Raw genomic sequence first — 16,635 nt, 5'->3', positions numbered from 1 at the left:
CGTCGCGTTGGTGGCCGCGGCGGAGTTTTGGAAGGGAGTCGAACTTCATTTTTAAAAGCCAATCTGGGGCTCCGCTGTAGTTCTCAGGCGGGTCTCGGCCCAAAGCGAAGAGAAATTGCGCCGCCAGGATTCCCCACCCGCGGCCAGGCGGCCCGCCCTAAGCAACAAGAACCACCGAAGCCGCTTTTAATGGAAACCTCGCCCGAACCAGGGTTTTCTTTAAACCACGGTTTACCGGCTGCCCCTAAACCGCACAGCCGCACGGCCCGACATCCCGGGCTGGCGTCGCCCAACTCCCTGCTCTACCACCCATTCGGACGTCGGCGCAGCTAACCGCGCCAGCTCCGTCTAACTCGCACCCGAGACGGAGCGGCTGACCCGCAGGGTCCCCTCCGTGCTGCGTTCAGAAGAACGTGTCCCCCGGGTTTGGGGCTCTAGTACGGCGGGGTCTGCTTCCCTTCGCTTCTCTTCTGGGGCCGAGGGGCGGGGAAGAAGAAGGGAGGGTGAGCGGGGGGACCGGCTTCCCCCCCCCTCCCCTCCCCAGACACACATCCACACTTGGGCAAACTTTGCGGGCGGAGCGCAGCGCAGCGCCCGCTTCTCCGCCCTCGCGGGGCCTTTGCGCACGAATCCGCGACGTTTTCCACCCGGACTGCTGCTCGCCCAGCCGAGATAAGAAGCGGCGGAGCTGCTGCCTTTCCAGAGAGGGAAGAGCCGGGCAAAAGGGGAGGAGGAGGAGGGGGGGGGAAGATCCGCACCTGTTGGCGAAGGATGGAGCGCAGTCGCGGCGGGGTGGAAAAGAACCACCTACTCACCGGGGTGGAAAGCAGGTGAGTCCGGGAAAGGTTCTACTCGCTTTCCTTCCTTCCTTCCTTCCTTCCTTCCTTCCTTCCTTCCTTCCTTCCTTCCTTCCTTCCTTCCTTCCTTCCTTCCTTCCTTCTTTTCTTTCTTTTTTCCTTCTTCTTTTGTTCCTTCCCCGACGACGATGCAAATCTCCTCTGCCAAAGCTGACTTTTTTAAAAAAAAAAAAGTTGCAAAGAGGTAGGAATAAGCAGGTCCCCGTTTGGAGTTGTTCCATTTTAACTTTATGTTCTCATAAAGGCGTTCAACTATCTCGCTCGTCCCCCACTTTTTTTTAAAAAAAAAAACCAGTGTTGGCAAAAAAAAATTAAAAGGGCTGTTTTCTCTTATTGCCACCCCCCGCTGTTCAGGAACGGGTGTGTTCTTCAGTATGAAGCAACTCTTTGGGAGGGCTTCACCTGTTGAATTTCTGCCCGCTTTGTATTTGCTAAGAGCAAGGCAGCCACAAGCCTTATTCCCACAAAAGAAAAAAAAAAGATGGCGCCAGATTCCTGCAGGCCTTCCCAGGTGTGTGTGAGAAAGTCATTGTCTCTTGCAAACAACTTTGAGGTCCTTCGAGTGCATTCGGAAAGATGTTTACATTTGGGGGGGGGAGGGAAATCTCTGGTTTTCCGCAAGGGGTTAGTAGTGCAAAGCTGTGGATTCTCATTTTAATATGCTCATCCCTGAGTGTGGCACCGGACCAGAGCTGCCAGTTGTGCAGGGCTACTTAAAAGAAGTGGGATCCTGCAGCTAACATGACTTGAAGGGGGAAGCTACCGCAGTTGGAGTTGCTAAGTTGCTAGTTGCTGCAACATTTAGACTACTGTATTCCTTGTCTCTTTGTGGAAGCAACCTAGTGTAAAACCCCTTGAATTTGGAAAGTGGCACTAATGAAGTTTCAAAGGGCAGAGAGGGCTAGAATGTTTTGGGCTATGATATTTATTAGATTTATACCATTTGTTTATTAGATCCTAACAGATTGAATCCCGAGTGCCGCGTAGCAGAGTGAGCGCCTGTTACTCGTCCCAGCTTGTGCCAACCTAGCAGTTTGAAAGCACGTAAAAATGCAAGTAGAAAAATAGGGACCACTACGGTGGGAAGGTAACAGTGTTCCGTGAGCCTTTGCCGTCTAGTCATGTCAGCCACATGACCACGGAGACGTCCTCGGACAAGCGCTGGCTCTTCGGCTTTGAAACGGAGATGAGCACCGGCCCCTAGAGTCAGAAACGACTAGCACACATGTGCGGGGGAACCTTTACCTTTACCTTTACCTAACAGATCCTAACTCCTAAAAGAGTCACTTAACAGTGAGATGGATGGCATATATACTTAATAAATCCATAAATAAAATAAAAAATAAAACTTTAATCAGAAAAAAGGAAGACTGCCCTCTTCTGTATTATTATGGTTTGCTACACAGCCAGATGTTTGGATCTGGTATTTTTATCCACCTACTGGGATGGGCAGATGTTTGATGATGTTAAAGGTATTGTCATAGGATGTAAGCAGTTCCAAGGAAAGCTGCCTTTTGCAATTGACTGATGGTGATTTTGTGTTTGTATGTGTGTGTCTGTGTTATTAATACAAGTAGTCCTTGACTTACGACCACAATTGAGCCCAAAATTTATGTTGCAAAGTGAGACCTTTGTTAAGTGAGTTTAGCCCCATTTTACAACTTTTCTTGCAATGGTTAAGTGAATCGTTGCAGTTGTTAAGTTAATAACCGGATGGTTAAGTGAATCTGGCTTCAAACTGCACCCCCAGAATTTGCAACTGGTGAATTATATAGCCATGGTGAGCGATGATGGCAAAATATAAAAAGCTCTGGTGGATCCAAACAACGATTTTTCATCAAGAGTCAAACATGTACATCGGCAAAATGAGCGCACAGAATGAAAGGGCTGCAAGTGTTTTCACTGTTGCCCCATACTGCAACTGGTACCCAAGTCAGATTTTAAAACCCAATGTTTCTCAAGCTTGGCAGCTTTAAGATGTGTGGACTCCCATGTTGGCTGGAGAATTCTGGGAGTTGAAGTCCATATGTGTGAAAGCAGAGAAACAGTGGTGTAAGCAGATAAGAACCTATACCAAAGCAAGAAATAGGATGCAGCTGCAAACAAGGCAAACATAATTTGGGGCAACCTCAGTTTCCAAACTGCCAGAAGGCACTCTTCTTTCTTGCTTTCTGTTTTTTGTTCATTATATTGTGCCCAAAGTTGAAAGGTACATACAAGGAAAAGATAAGTCAATTGGTTCACAGAAAGTCATAATATGATTTGATGTTTGGTGAGCATATTAGTTGGGTTCACACAGCACTTTTAAGTCATTAAGCCATTGGTGTCAATCCTAAACGTTCATCAAACAGCGGCTTACAGTGTTAACCCATGTAGCAGGTTCCTGAACTTGGAGCTCTCCAGATGTGCAGCACTTTAATTCCAGAATTCCCAACCAGGGAAGTTCAGTAGGTGTGATGGAGTGTGCACCGGCAGTAGCAGAGAGGAAGGATCATGCCAGCTCAGAACTTTCCCAAATAGAGACCCAGATCAGGCAACTGGGTAGTCCGGAGTTCCCCAGTGTTTCTGGCTTTATGGCTGCTGGTGGGGGGGGAAACAGGGGATGGTTCTGCGCAAGCGGCTGCATGTGCATACAGCTCCATTTGCATGAGCGTTGTGCACGTGTGCCTGCTGCTCACTTAAATAGAGTGCGCTTGCTCACCCACTGCATGTGCTAATGAGAATGCGTGTGTAAGCATGCTTGCTGGTCGTTTCCCCTGGTGTAGTCGCAAGCTGGAAAGGAGGAGGAGGCAGGGAAGAGGTTCAGGATAACCAGATCCTTGAATCTCTCAGAGTATATCTAGCTTAGAAAATGATAGCTTTAGTTTGGCAAGATTCTGTTTACGGTATTAGATGTAAGCAGAGGATTAGATTCAGTTTGATCTCACTGTCGCGTGTTTCAGCTTTGGCCGGATAATAGGATACTTAATGCAGGTGCAGTTGAGTAAGGGAGGCTAATAGGCAAAGCTTGTAAGTATGTAAAGGTAAACATTTCCCCTGTCCAATTGTGTCCAAGTCTAGTGCGTGGTGTTCATCTCTGTTTCTTAGCCGAGGGAGCCAGCATTGTCCGAAGATGCTTCTGTGGTCATGCTTCTGTGGTCATGCTGAGGTACATGGAATGCTGTTACCTGCTCACCAAAGGGCTAGCTATTTATCTACTTGCATTTGTGTGCTTTTGAATTGCTAGATAGGCAGGAGCTGAAGGAAGAAGAGCTCACCCCGTCATGCAGTCCTTGGGTCTCAAACTGCCACCCTTCTGGTCGACAAGCCCAGCGGGTACATACAATAATGCTTCGGGAGTGGAGAGAATCTCTTCTTAAAATTGTGTTCTTTCCAATGCAGATCCTATTTAGGAGTCTCAGAAAAGGACTTCCATGGTTCAGTAGTTGGCTTCGTACCTGGCCTCTCTTCTCTTGAACTGGACCTCAAAGGAAACCTGCACTGTCACTCCAGCTGGGCCTCCAGCAATGGCAACAACGCTGAGCAAAACCGAGCTCGTCGGAAGCTTTATCTTGCCTCCGCCATCTGCTTGGTCTTCATGACGGGGGAAGTTGCAGGTAGGCGGCTAACATTGTGAAAGCTCTGCAGGGTCCTTGTTGGCCGCTCTTGGAGGAGAGCTGGTGATTGGAGTGATCCAGTGGCATTTAGGGCAAAGGGGGTACATATTGTTGGTGATGACCTTCGTGAACATCTGCAAAAACCTGGAGAAAAGGGGCTGAAATGTTTTTTTCAATCCTGGGAAACAAGATGATGCTCTGAAGTGGTTGACACCCTTCTAATTCATTGGAGAATTGGATGGGGGAGGATTTAGCAGCACAATCATGTTTGCAAGATTCTGAGATTAGCCCTGGTGGTGCAGTGGTTAAGTGCAGGATTGCAGGCAAACTCTGCCCACAGCCTGGAGTTCGATCCTGACCGGTTCAAGGTTGACTCAGCCTTCCACCCTTCCAAGGTTGATAAAATGAGGACTCAAATTGTTGGGGGCAATATGCAAGTAATGACTCTACATTGTAAACTGCCCAGAGACTTCTGTAAAGCAGAGGTCCCCAACCATTCGGGCACTAGGGACTGGTTCTGTAGAGAGAGGTTTTTCCACAGACCAGAGAGTGCATGGTTTTGTGCGCTGCCTGCATTCCACAATGGGGCTTTGCTTGTTTGTGTGGACCGGTTGCTGGCATGCTGTGGCCCAGTACCAGTCCACAGACTGGGAGTTGGGGACCCCTGCTGTAAAGCACTATGGGGCATATATAACCTTAAATGCTATTGCTATTACACCCGATCTCATTAAAAGTAGTTTTAGCCTTCCTGTGGAATTGAATTTCTGGCCTGGTTAATTTAGTGCAAGGGTGGGGAACGATGGCCCTTTTATGACTTGTGGACTTAAACTCCCAAAATGGCTGGCTCAGGAATTCTGGGAGCTGAAATCCACCAGTCCTAAAGGGACCATCATTCCCCACCTCTGACCTAGAGGATCTAACAGACATTCTTGGGATCATGTCTGCTATGAATGCCTTGAGCAAGCACGCTGCTGTCTTGAAATGCTTCAGACATGTAGAAATCTAGCATGGCAGGGAGAAAGCTAGGCAAACTCTTAACCAGGCAGAAGAATCAGGGCACAGCCCATAACTCTTTTTTTATTCTCTCTAGGAGGATATTTTGCACACAGCCTGGCCATTATGACAGATGCGGCCCACCTATTGACTGATTTTGCTAGCATGATGATCAGCCTTTTCTCTCTCTGGATGGCATCTCGACAGCCTACTAAAACGATGAACTTTGGATGGTACAGAGCAGGTAATCTGGACCATAAAAAGCATTCATGGTGCACTCTATGAACCAGCACATCTGCTTAAGGGCGAAATACGATTTTATAGAATTGCTACCATGTGAAAAATGAGCCCAAATTTTCCATTGTTAAAGACGGTTAAGTGAGTTTTGCCCCATTTTATGATCTTTCTTGCCACAGTTGTTAAATGAATCTCTGCAGTTATTAAGTGAGTCACGCAGTCATTAAATAAATCTGGCTTCCCCCTTTAACTTTGCTTTCTGGAAGCCAGTTGGGAAGGTTACAAATGTGATCGCACAACCCTGGGACAGCGCAACTCTCGTAAACACATGCCCGCTGACAAGTGTCGGAATTTTGATCAGTGACCGTGGGGATATTGCAACACTTGTTAATGTGGGAAATAAGGTCATAAAACACTTTTTTTTTACTGCCGTGGTAACTTTGAATTGTCACTAAACAAACGGCTGTAAGTCGAGGATTGCCTGCATTTATAATTCCTTTCCCCATTTTGAGGAAATTTTCCACCAACTTCCACTTGCAGAACCCAATTGGGCCAAAGTTGTTTTTTTTTTTCCTTAATGGAAAGGAATGCAGGTTTTTGAAGATGTTTTCTCTGTTTCCTAATTGTGGCTTCCCACCTACGTTATTCCTCTCTCTTCATTCATGAGGCACACACTTAATTGCATTAGCTACCTGTTCCTGCAGGCTAACCTTTCAGCTCGCTTAGTTGCCTTGTAAATTTAGTGGGGTTGGTGAACTTGGGAGAGTTGGCTGGTTGAGGGTTCTGTGCAAAAATAGGGTTAATGTGTTGTGCGAACAAAACCCATACCTTTTCTCTCTCCACCTGCTCAGCTTGCTGTGCTGGCATATTGGCAACATTTTCTGTTGACTTCTCAATACAGACACAGACTTTGTTTTGAGTTCTTTGACTTCCTCTTACCCTTGTCTTTACTTCCTGGTCTTCAGTTCCTGGCCTGGAGTTGATCTGTCCCCAGTGATCCAGCCAGTTCCTTCTGTTTTTGCCTATATTTCAATCACATACACACACAATTTGTAGGTACTTAGTGGCTGAACTGCAACATAAAATGGGTCATTGGTCCTTAGTGACAGTAGCAATGACTTGGGTTTAATTCCTTGCTTTTTTCTTGCTCAGGAACTTCCTTTAGCTGACCTGTCCCCAGGGATCCAACCAGTTCCCCGAGGTTGTTCCTATATAGTTTAATTACAAATACATAAACACACTATGCAGGTACTTTGTGCAGAAGTTCCCAATCTTGGCAACTATAAGATGTATGTACTTCAATTCCCAGAATTTCCTTGACAGGCATGCTTTGCAGCACAATTGGTCACTGGTCCTTAGTACCACCTGTCCATTGGTTACTTAGCCTTCCCTAAGAGACCAGTGCTCATACTCTAGGCATTGGCTGAAATAAAGATGCCTTCAAATCTCAGAATTTGTGTGCAAGGATGTGCACGAAACTTGTCATCTGATACTTTAATTTGTCCCTTTAAGACAACTCTCAGTTGATGCAGAGTTGAACCCTTCCTTCCTTCCTTCCTTCCTTCCTTCCTTCCTTCCTCAACTCTTGCCAGTTTATACTATAAAAATTATGAAAGTATAAAAAAAGAAAAACATGGTAGTTGAAAATTCAAAGCTGTCCTATATATGTTATTAATATCATTTGTTAAGCTTTGGCTTCATGTGAAAACTGAATTGTGGTTTGATCATTGTACCACAGTTAACTGCATATAAGCTAAACCAAACCAAGATCACAGATACAGCTAGGCTGAAATTTATCAATTGCTCTTTCATTTAATGGCAGAATGAGCTGATTTGTTGAAAGAACATTTCGTTCATGAGTATTTGACAGAGGTGCTCTTTATTAATGATACCTTGGATGAGTGAGTCAGCCAGTGCAAACTTGGGAGTTTTCCAACCTTTAATGCCTAACCAAAGTTTTCTGACTTTTGCTACAGAGATTTTGGGAGCCCTGCTGTCTGTTCTTTCAATCTGGGTAGTAACTGGTGTGCTAGTTTATCTAGCAGTGGAGAGACTGATTTCTGATAATTTTGAGATAGAAGGTGATGCCATGCTTATCACTTCTGGCTGTGCTGTGGCTGTAAACATCATGTAAGTATTTGAACATCGTCCCAAAACCCTTAAGAAAAACTCAAGAGTTTACCAAGTGATGGAGCCTGATCCTGGCAATACAGCTTGTCCTCAACTTATGACTACAATTGAGCCCAACACGTCTGTTGCTAAGTGAGACATTTGTTAAATGGGTTTTGCCCCATTTTACGACCTTTCTTGCCACAATTGTTAAAATGAATCACTCCAGTTAAGTTAGAAACAGGGTTGTTAAGTGAATCCGGCTTCCCCATTGAAGGTCACAAAAGGTGATCACGTGACACCAGGACACTGCAACGGTCATAAAAATGAGTCAGTTGCCAAGCATCTGGATTTTGATCACATGACCATAGGGGTGCTGCAACGGTCATAAGTGTGAAAAACGGTCCTAACTCACTTTTTTCAGTGCCGTTGTAACTTTGAATGGTCACTAAATGAATTGTTAAGTCGAGGACTATCTGTACATGGAAACTTCTTTGTAGATGGGCCAAGTAGGGGTTCTCTTTGATCTGCTTGGCATTTGAAAGGCTTCTGATTCCTTTCAGCTAAAATAATTGAGTGGGAGTAAAAGTATTCACCAGAAACTCTGTCATAGGCATCTTTAGCGCATGCCTAGAGACCAACCTTGGTCTCTGTCAAACTCTCTTCTGCTCCTGATAGTTTTAAAGCTCTCTTATTTGGGAAGAAGCTGGAAGGATACTAGACGTGCAAAGTGAAGCATCACGTCCTAACACTGCTATTATTTACAAGAGTGCTTTTGGGTTCCACAGAAAATAAAGGAATAGGTGGCTGTAACCCAGTGCTTTGTTTAGAAGCCAGCACTTTCTCGAACCAACAAGCTCCCTGTGTGCACACTCCCCCACAAAGGGGGAAGGACACAAGGGAAAAAGCCCGTTAAGGAACTTGGAACAATTTCACCTCTGTGTGTTGCCAACCTGGATCTCAATCTCTGCAATTGTATTCTGCCCGTCCTCAGCCAAAATCTCCACTGAAATGAACCACAATGTATTTTGTGGTACAGAATCTTGAGTTATAGTAACTGGCAAAGAATTAAAGTTTTGTCTCTCTCACACGCACACAGTAGGGTCTTCATCTGGTGCTGGCCGTTTGTGAACAGGAAACCCTTTGACCCTGGACAGAACTGCAGAGCTAAGATAATTTCTATAGGCAATTCTTGACTTCCTTGGACAGCAGAGGAGACCAGCAAGCAAGTACTGGAGCTCATAACGCCAGACGTGTCACTAGAAGGCAAAATCACAAAACTGCGTCTCACTTATTTTGGCCATGTCATGCGGGGGAAATTCACTGGAGAAAGCAATTATGTTTGGAAGAGTTAGTGGTAGAAGGAAACCAGGCAGCCAAAGAACACGATTGCCAGACACCATCAAAACTGACATATCTATTACTGTTAGTTAAATCCATGTACCCAGACACTATGATGTTTGCTAAATATTGAAAATGTTATTTGGAAAAACTCCAACCCCAACCCTAGCCCAAACCCTAACCCTAACCCTGACCCCGCCTTATCCCTAACCCTATAAAAACTAATAAAATCTATATATAAAACTGACACCAGTCAGAGCATAGAAAAACTCAAGTAGTGCAAGATCGAAGATATGGAGACACCTGGCTCATAGAATCACCCAAGAGTTGGACTTGATTGAATGGATAACATCATCATCATTCTGGACTTAGGACACAATTGGAACTGGAACATCCGTTGCTAAGTGAAAGTAGTCGTTAAAGGGAGTCATGTGACTGTGACCACTTTTAGTATCTCTCTGTCGCTGTCATTAAATGAATCACCCAGTAAGAGAGCAAATCTGGTTTCCCCTTTGACTTTGCTAGCTGGGAAGGCGACAAATGGCGATCACATGACCCTGGGGATGCTGCAACCGTCATACTTACTAGCCAGATGCTAAGTGCCTGGATCGTGATCATGTGACCTTGGGAACCCTGAGACCGTTGTAAATGCGAGGACTTGTTGCAACTCACTTTGTTGCGAAGCAAATAGTCTATCTATAAGGACTACCTGTTGTTTGTCCCTAACCTTCACAAAAGAGCCGTGCTATTTATTGATTTATTTATTTAACAGAATAACAGAGTTGAAAGGGACCTTTGGAGGTCTTCTACTCCAACCCCCTGCTTAAGTAGGAAACCCTCTACCGTTTCAGACAAATGGTTGTCCACTCTTTTGTTGCTTGCTTGTTGCCTGATACAAAAAAGAATACCAACAATAAAAATAGCAAATCCTCCCACTGTTAAGTCCAAACGCCAAACAATCTGGCAGTTCTTCTAAATAAGGGGACAAGCTGGATCAAAGCATATGCTCTGATACTCTTTCCAGTTTTCATCTCAGACAGTCCCCAGTTAGCTTCTTGGAGAGACAACTTGGTGTGTAGGTGTCTATTTGATTCCCAGTGAGATTGCATTTCCCTTCTGTTTATGCCAAGAATAACAAATACAGATAATCCTTGACTTAAATTCGTTTACTGACCAAAGTTACACTGGAAAAAAGTGACATGAATATTTTTCACACTTATGACTGTTGCAGCATCCCCGGGGTCACATGATCAAAATGTGGATGCTTGGCAAGTGGTTCATGTTTATGAAGGTTGCCGTGTTCCGGGGTCATCTGATCAGCTTTAGCGACCTTCTGAGAAGCAAAGTGAATGGGGAAGCCAGATTCACTTAACAACCATGTTACCATCTGCAGCAATTCACTTAAGAACATTGGCATGAAAGGTGATAAAAAGGGGCAAGACTCAACAGCTGTCTCACTTAGCAACAGAAATTTGGGGCTCAATTGTCATAAGTCAAGGACTACCTGTATCCTAAGTCACGGATAGCTTTCAAACTCATGGGGTCGCTTTGGGAGTTTTGTGGATTTCAGCTCCCAGAATTCCCCAGCTGAAGTCCAGATGTCTTAAGTTGCTGAGGTTAATAAACACTGATCTGAAGCAACTTCTCAGTTTTTTCTCCGCCTTTCATGTGGCTTGTGCCTTTGTTTCCAATTTGCATCTTCTCCAGTCCTGTGATTCTTGTTGTGGAAAGTGGATGTACTGTGGGGAAAAACAGGACCAGGCTGAAATGTCCTCCTTAATTCTTGGATAGAAAGAGATGAGGAATGCCTTATTGGCAAAAAGAATTAGGAATCTGTGTGGCCTTTATCTTGTCTTGTTAAAAAAAAAATCCATTTGTTGCATTGCTTGCTCTGAAAGGTCAAGATAAAATATCTGGGGAACATCCCTTCATTTTATCTCGGTGAGGTGTGTTGCACAGAGAGAGGGCGATAAAGTAAGCTCCAGAATTGATTGGAAGCTTCGACTGGATCTTTTGTAGAGGACAGAGGGGATGGCTTGGAAGACGGGAGGAGAGAAGTGCTACTAAGAGTACAGTCGGATAAAAGGCCCTGAACCAAGCCAAGAATGTAATGGGAGTAAACTTCTCAGACATGCCTAATACTGGAAGATAAAGGGAAGGAGGGGCAAACTGCAATCAGACTTGCAAAATTCTGTAATTATAGCTTTACTATAATACTATAATTCAGAGGTCCCCAGCTTTTTGGGCACCAGGGTTCAGTTCTGTGGAGAGGTTTTTCGGCGGACCGAAGGGTGCATGGTTTTGTGTTCTGCTTGCATCTCTGCATCTTTGCTTGTTTGTGCAACCCGATTGCTGGCATGCCACGGCCCCGGTACTGGTCCATGGCCTGGGGGTTGGGGACCCTGTTATAATTGACTTACAGCAGTTTGTTTAGTGACGGTTCGAAGTTACAACAGCGCTGAAACAAGTGACATGGCTGTTTTTCACACTTATAACCATTGCAACATCCCCAGGGTCGCATGATCAAAATTCAGACGCTTGGCAACTGTCTCGTATTTATGACGATTGCAGTGTGCCGGGATCAGGTGATCCTCTTTTGCGACCTGACAAGCAAAGTCAATGGGGAAGCCAGTTTCACTTAACAACCGTGTTATTAACAGCTGCAGTGATTCATTTAACAACTGTGGCAAGAAAATGAGGTCAAATTCACTTAACAAATGTCTTGCTTAGCAACAGAAATTTTAGGCTATTTGTAGTTGAGGACTACCTATACTAAAAATAGCACTGGCCTACATGGCATTAGTTTCTTAGTCTGGTCAATCTTGAAAAGCTGACATTTCCTTAGTCCAGTTCCAGCCTCTTAATTACTGTGTTGTTTACAACTGGCTCTTTATTAATATTTTTCTATAGGATGGGCATTATCCTACACCAATCAGGACATGGTCATAGCCATCATGGTCACGGTCACAGTCACAAGGAGGGGACACAAAATACTAGTGTGCGAGCTGCATTTATCCACGTTGTTGGAGATCTTGTGCAAAGCATTGGAGTCTTGGTGGCCGCCATCATAATCTACTTTAAGGTAAGAATTGCAACAGAGAGATTATTTTTTTTCCTCTCAATCATAGAATAGTCCCCAACAGTTTATGGGACTATCAGGATCGATCTTTCATTGTAATCCTGATTAGTGGGACAAAAGCTTAAAGCCAGAAATGGAAATATGTATAAAGCTAGTTAGGTCAAACTCCTTCATCCTATAGGACAGGGGTCTTCCAACTTGGTCCTTTTATGTCTTGTGGGCTTCAAGGTGCTGGTGATGACCTATAAAGCCCTAAATGGCTTGGGTCCAGGATATCTGAGGGAACACCTGCTGCCGGCATCAACTTCCCTTCGTCCTGTGCGCTCCCACAGGGAGGGCCTTCTCAGGGTGCCACCGGTAAGAGACTGCCGGCGGACGACACCCAGGGATAGGGCCTTCTCAGTGGGTGCGCCTGCCCTTTGGAACCAGCTGCCAGTGGAGCTGAGGACTGCCCCCGACCTCCGTTCATTCCGCCGGGGCCTGAAGACCTGGCTCTTCGAGCTCTCTGGCCCAGGCTGCGAATTAATCTTAATTTTAACTGGGGATTTATTTATGCAGGGATGAATATAATTTTTTAAATTTGTTTTTAACTTTTGTATCTTTGTTTTTTAATCACCCTGTAAACCGCCCTGAGTCCTTCGGGAAAGGGCGGTATATAAATGTAATAAAATAAAAATAAAAAATAAAATAAACTCCCAGAATTCCTCAGCCAGGCACGCTGGGAGTTGAATTCTGGGAGTTGAAGTCCACAAGTCATAAAAGGGCCAAGTTTGAAGACCCCCTGCTGTAGGATTATCAAAGAGTTTTGAGACTGCCAGGGACTTCCCACTTCATGTCTCCCTCCCATAACTTAATTTGAGGGAGTAGGGGCTGAGACCAGTACTCTGTAGGATATTACAGGTAGTCCTCAACCTATAACCATTTGTTTAGTGACAGTTCAAAGTTACAAAGGCACTGAAAAAATGACTTATGACAGTTTCTTCACACTTCACAACCATTGCAGGTCACACCTTTTGTGACCTTCTGACAATGGGGAAGCCAGATTCAGTTAATCTTCTTACTCACTTAAAACTGTAGTGATTGTCTCAAAGGTGCTTTTTCCAAAAGGCCACTGGACTTTCTTTGTTCCTTTATTTATTTATTATTTATTTATTTTTATTTATTTATTTATTTATTTATTTATTTATTTATTTATTTATTTATTTGATTTATATACCGCCCTTCTCCCGAAGGACTCAGGGCGGTGTACAGGGCAACAAAAATAAGAATACAGGATACAAGATTTAAAGTTATTTTATTTTATTTTTATTTTATTTATTTATTTGTTTTATATACCGCCCTTCTCCCGGAGGACTCAGGGCGGTGTACAGAGCAATAAAGTAAGAATACAATAAGGCAATAAAGTGAGAAAATGTTAAAACCCAAATCCATTAGGCCAGGCCGGCTTGTTCGAATAGATAAGTTTTTAGATCACGCCGGAAGGAGCGAAGGTTGGGGGCCATCTTCAGTTTTGACTGAATGAAGCTCCTTGGATGAGAAGCAAAACATCTTCCTCGAGGAAAAAAACAAAGTCCAGTGGCCTTCAGAGAAAGCATCTTTGAGACAACCGTGACCTGGATGACTGAGAATCTCCATAGACCACTGTAGTGATTTACTTACCAACTGTGGCAAGAAAAGTCATAAAATGGGGCAAACTGGTTCCGACAGATGAAACTCTTCAAATAACTTCAGGGCACTGTTTACCTTAAAGAATCTTTATTTGAGTAGCGTAGCATCAGCGCTAACATAATCAAAGCCAAAAACTTGAGTTCCCCTTCCCTGAGCACGAAGCACAATGCCCTCCTCCAGTTAACAGTCATAAATCACGTTCCCCAATTAGTTTGAAGCTCGGGCTTCCCCTCCAGTTCGCCAATTCCTTATCTCTTATTTCAATAACCTTGGTTCTCACACTAGGTCCAGTGTTATTGTGTCTAGCTAGACTCGTGCACATCCCCCCCTAGCATCATCTAAATCTTTTAGATTTAGGAAAGGAAGAAAATGGCAGCATCTCCATCTGTTGTCAATGCAAAAACATCTGATGTTAGCAGCGCCGACATCAACTTAACTGTCTTGCTTAACCACAAAAATGTTGGGCTCAATTGTGAGCGTAAGTTGAGGATTACCTGTAGTTACTTTGTTGTCAGATTTTGGCAGTTGAAATGTCACAAGTTGGAGGCTGCATATGGACCTCAGGTGGCCTAGCCCCTGATTTAACAAGAAGGCAATGATCCTCCTGTTCCTATGCAGCCATCTCCTCTGTGGTTGAATTATTAGTCTTAAAACAGAATTGGAAGCCGCTGGCTGTCCACAGGAAGTTAAGGAGGTTATGATTTCTACTCTTTACAACCTGATGTAAAGGTTGACTGAGTGTGACAGGAGGCGGAGCCCAACCTTAGAAAGGCCATGGGCGCTTCTACCCCGGGGTAAGAATGCTGCTAGTAGACATCAGCTGTCACTCACTGATGAAGTAAATGCCAAGCAGATGCTAGAAAGGGACTTGGCCCTTGAACCAAGAGAGGACTGATGGATTATTTTCTTCTCTTTCTAGCCAGAATATAAATACGTGGATCCTATCTGTACCTTTGTGTTTTCCATCCTGGTCCTTGGAACAACCTTGAGCATCCTCCGAGATGTTATCCGTGTGCTGATGGAAGGTCATTTCCTTGGGCTGGGAGATGGGCTTGAGAGCGTTGGATTTTGAAGACAGCAGGCCCGTGTTGACTTGTATGATAGAGTAGGAATAATAGAAGTATGACAGACAACACCCAGAGGAGAAATGTCTACGGAGATTCTCAATCGTCCAAATCACGGTTGTTCCAAAAGTGCTTTTCCAAAAGGCAACTGGACTTACTTTCTTTTTTTCCTTGAAAACATTTTGCTTCTCATCAAGAAGCTTCTTCAGTCCTAACTGCAAATAATAGACCACTTTCCATTCCCCACCATTCAGTTAGAACTGAAGAAGCTTCTTGGATGAGAAGAAAAACATTTTCAAGGAAAAAAACAAAGTCCAGTTGCCTTTTAGAGAATCACCTTTGGGACACCCAAAGGAGAAACCCTGTGTTTGCCATTACAAGCTTCTTTAGTGCTTTCACAACACTAGTTGCCAAGTGTCAGAAATGCATCACAGATTGTTATGAAACCAGGTCCCTCCCCACAGCTGGATGCTGCACACTCATCTTCAGTGTGCATTGCTTTTTTATTTTTCATGTTTCTGTATCGCTCATTTCCCTCAAGGAGGTGGGGGTGGGCGCTATACAGTATAATCAATATATAAAACAGCATCTAAAGTTATACTTTACCTAAGCCTCTCTGTTGCTAGGTACTGAAAGCTAGTTTGAAGAAAAATAATGCCATATATAAATTAAAAATTCAGTTAAAAGAAGATCTTGGCCAGCTTCTGCTCAGATGGGAAGGCTTGTAGAGTCTCCAAGAAAAGTCGATAATTTCACAGCTGAAACAGACCCTGGAGGCTCCATTATTTAAGCAACTGAGTCATCCAAGATAGGGAGCTAGAGGTGTGAAAGAGATCTAGAACTGTAAGAGCCTTTTGCATGCCGTTGTGACTCCGTTCTTCCATTTCCTCCATTTTGTTGTATAGGTACTCCAAAAAGCATAGATTTCAATGATGTGAAGACTATCCTGCTCTCCATAAGTGAAGTGAAAGCAATTCACAGCCTCCACATCTGGGCTCTAACAGTGTCTCAGCCGGTGCTGTCGGTCCATATCGCAATCAGTAAGTTACACGATAGTGAGAGGCAAGCTTACAATTTGCATCATTCTGGAACAAAGTCAACGGACCCAGGCACCCCACAATAATTCTAGTTCAGTGTTTCTCAACGGTAGGAACTTGAAAATGTGTGGACTAAATTCCCCCGGCCAGCATGATGAAGTCCACATCTCTCTTAAGTTGCTGAGTTGTTAAATAAGTCATACCCAATTTTATGACCTTTCTTGCCATGGTTGTTAAGTGAATTACTGCAGTGGTTGAGTGGGTCACGTGGTCATTAAGTGAATTTGGTTTCCCCCATTGACGTTGCTTGTTGGAAGCTAAAAGATTCCAATCGGTGATCACATGACCCCAGGATGCTGCAACTGTCATAAATACCAGTTTCTGAATTTTGATCCCATTACCATGGGGATGCTGCAACAGACACGAGAACTGGCTGCTAGTAACTTTTTTCAGCACCATTGTACTTTAAACAGTCACTAAGCAAGTGGTGATAAGTTGAGGACTACCTTTATGATGTGGCCAAGAAAACTGCTTTAATATTTCTCTAAAGACAGCAGAGTTAAGCTTTCTCTGAAAAAGGCTACCTTAATGGTCTGTTGGATGCTACATCAGCCTCACTCAGTTAGGGCTGTGCACTCTGAGAAGTATTTTGAC

At 44.2% G+C, this 16,635-nt stretch overlaps 1 protein-coding gene across 6 annotated transcripts in view; it reads left to right on the top strand.

Annotated features, from left to right (window-relative positions):
- Positions 1-599: 599 nt before the first annotated feature.
- The window catches only part of SLC30A2 (solute carrier family 30 member 2), a 57,194-nt gene continuing 41,158 nt past the window's right edge, over positions 600-16,635 (top strand). For 4 of the 6 annotated variants that reach the window (XM_083369791.1, XM_083369789.1, XM_083369792.1 and 1 more), the window contains exons 1-7: positions 600-830; positions 4,239-4,453; positions 5,544-5,690; positions 7,660-7,813; positions 12,044-12,215; positions 14,800-14,905; positions 15,850-15,984. In XM_083369791.1, the coding sequence (XP_083225917.1) occupies positions 772-830; positions 4,239-4,453; positions 5,544-5,690; positions 7,660-7,813; positions 12,044-12,215; positions 14,800-14,905; positions 15,850-15,984 (988 nt within the window). In that variant the 5' untranslated portion in view covers positions 600-771. Of the gene's footprint in view, positions 831-3,105; positions 4,006-4,238; positions 4,454-5,543; positions 5,691-7,659; positions 7,814-12,043; positions 12,216-14,799; positions 14,906-15,849; positions 15,985-16,635 lie in introns of those variants that run through there. The other 2 variants (XM_083369788.1, XM_083369793.1) reach the window with 2 other exon arrangements.

Source organism: Vipera ursinii (genome assembly GCF_947247035.1).
Source record: "Vipera ursinii genome assembly, chromosome: 9".
NCBI lineage: Eukaryota > Metazoa > Chordata > Lepidosauria > Squamata > Viperidae > Vipera > Vipera ursinii.
The sequence above is the reverse complement of the archived record's forward strand: the minus strand, read 5'-3'. Positions and strand labels throughout refer to the sequence as shown.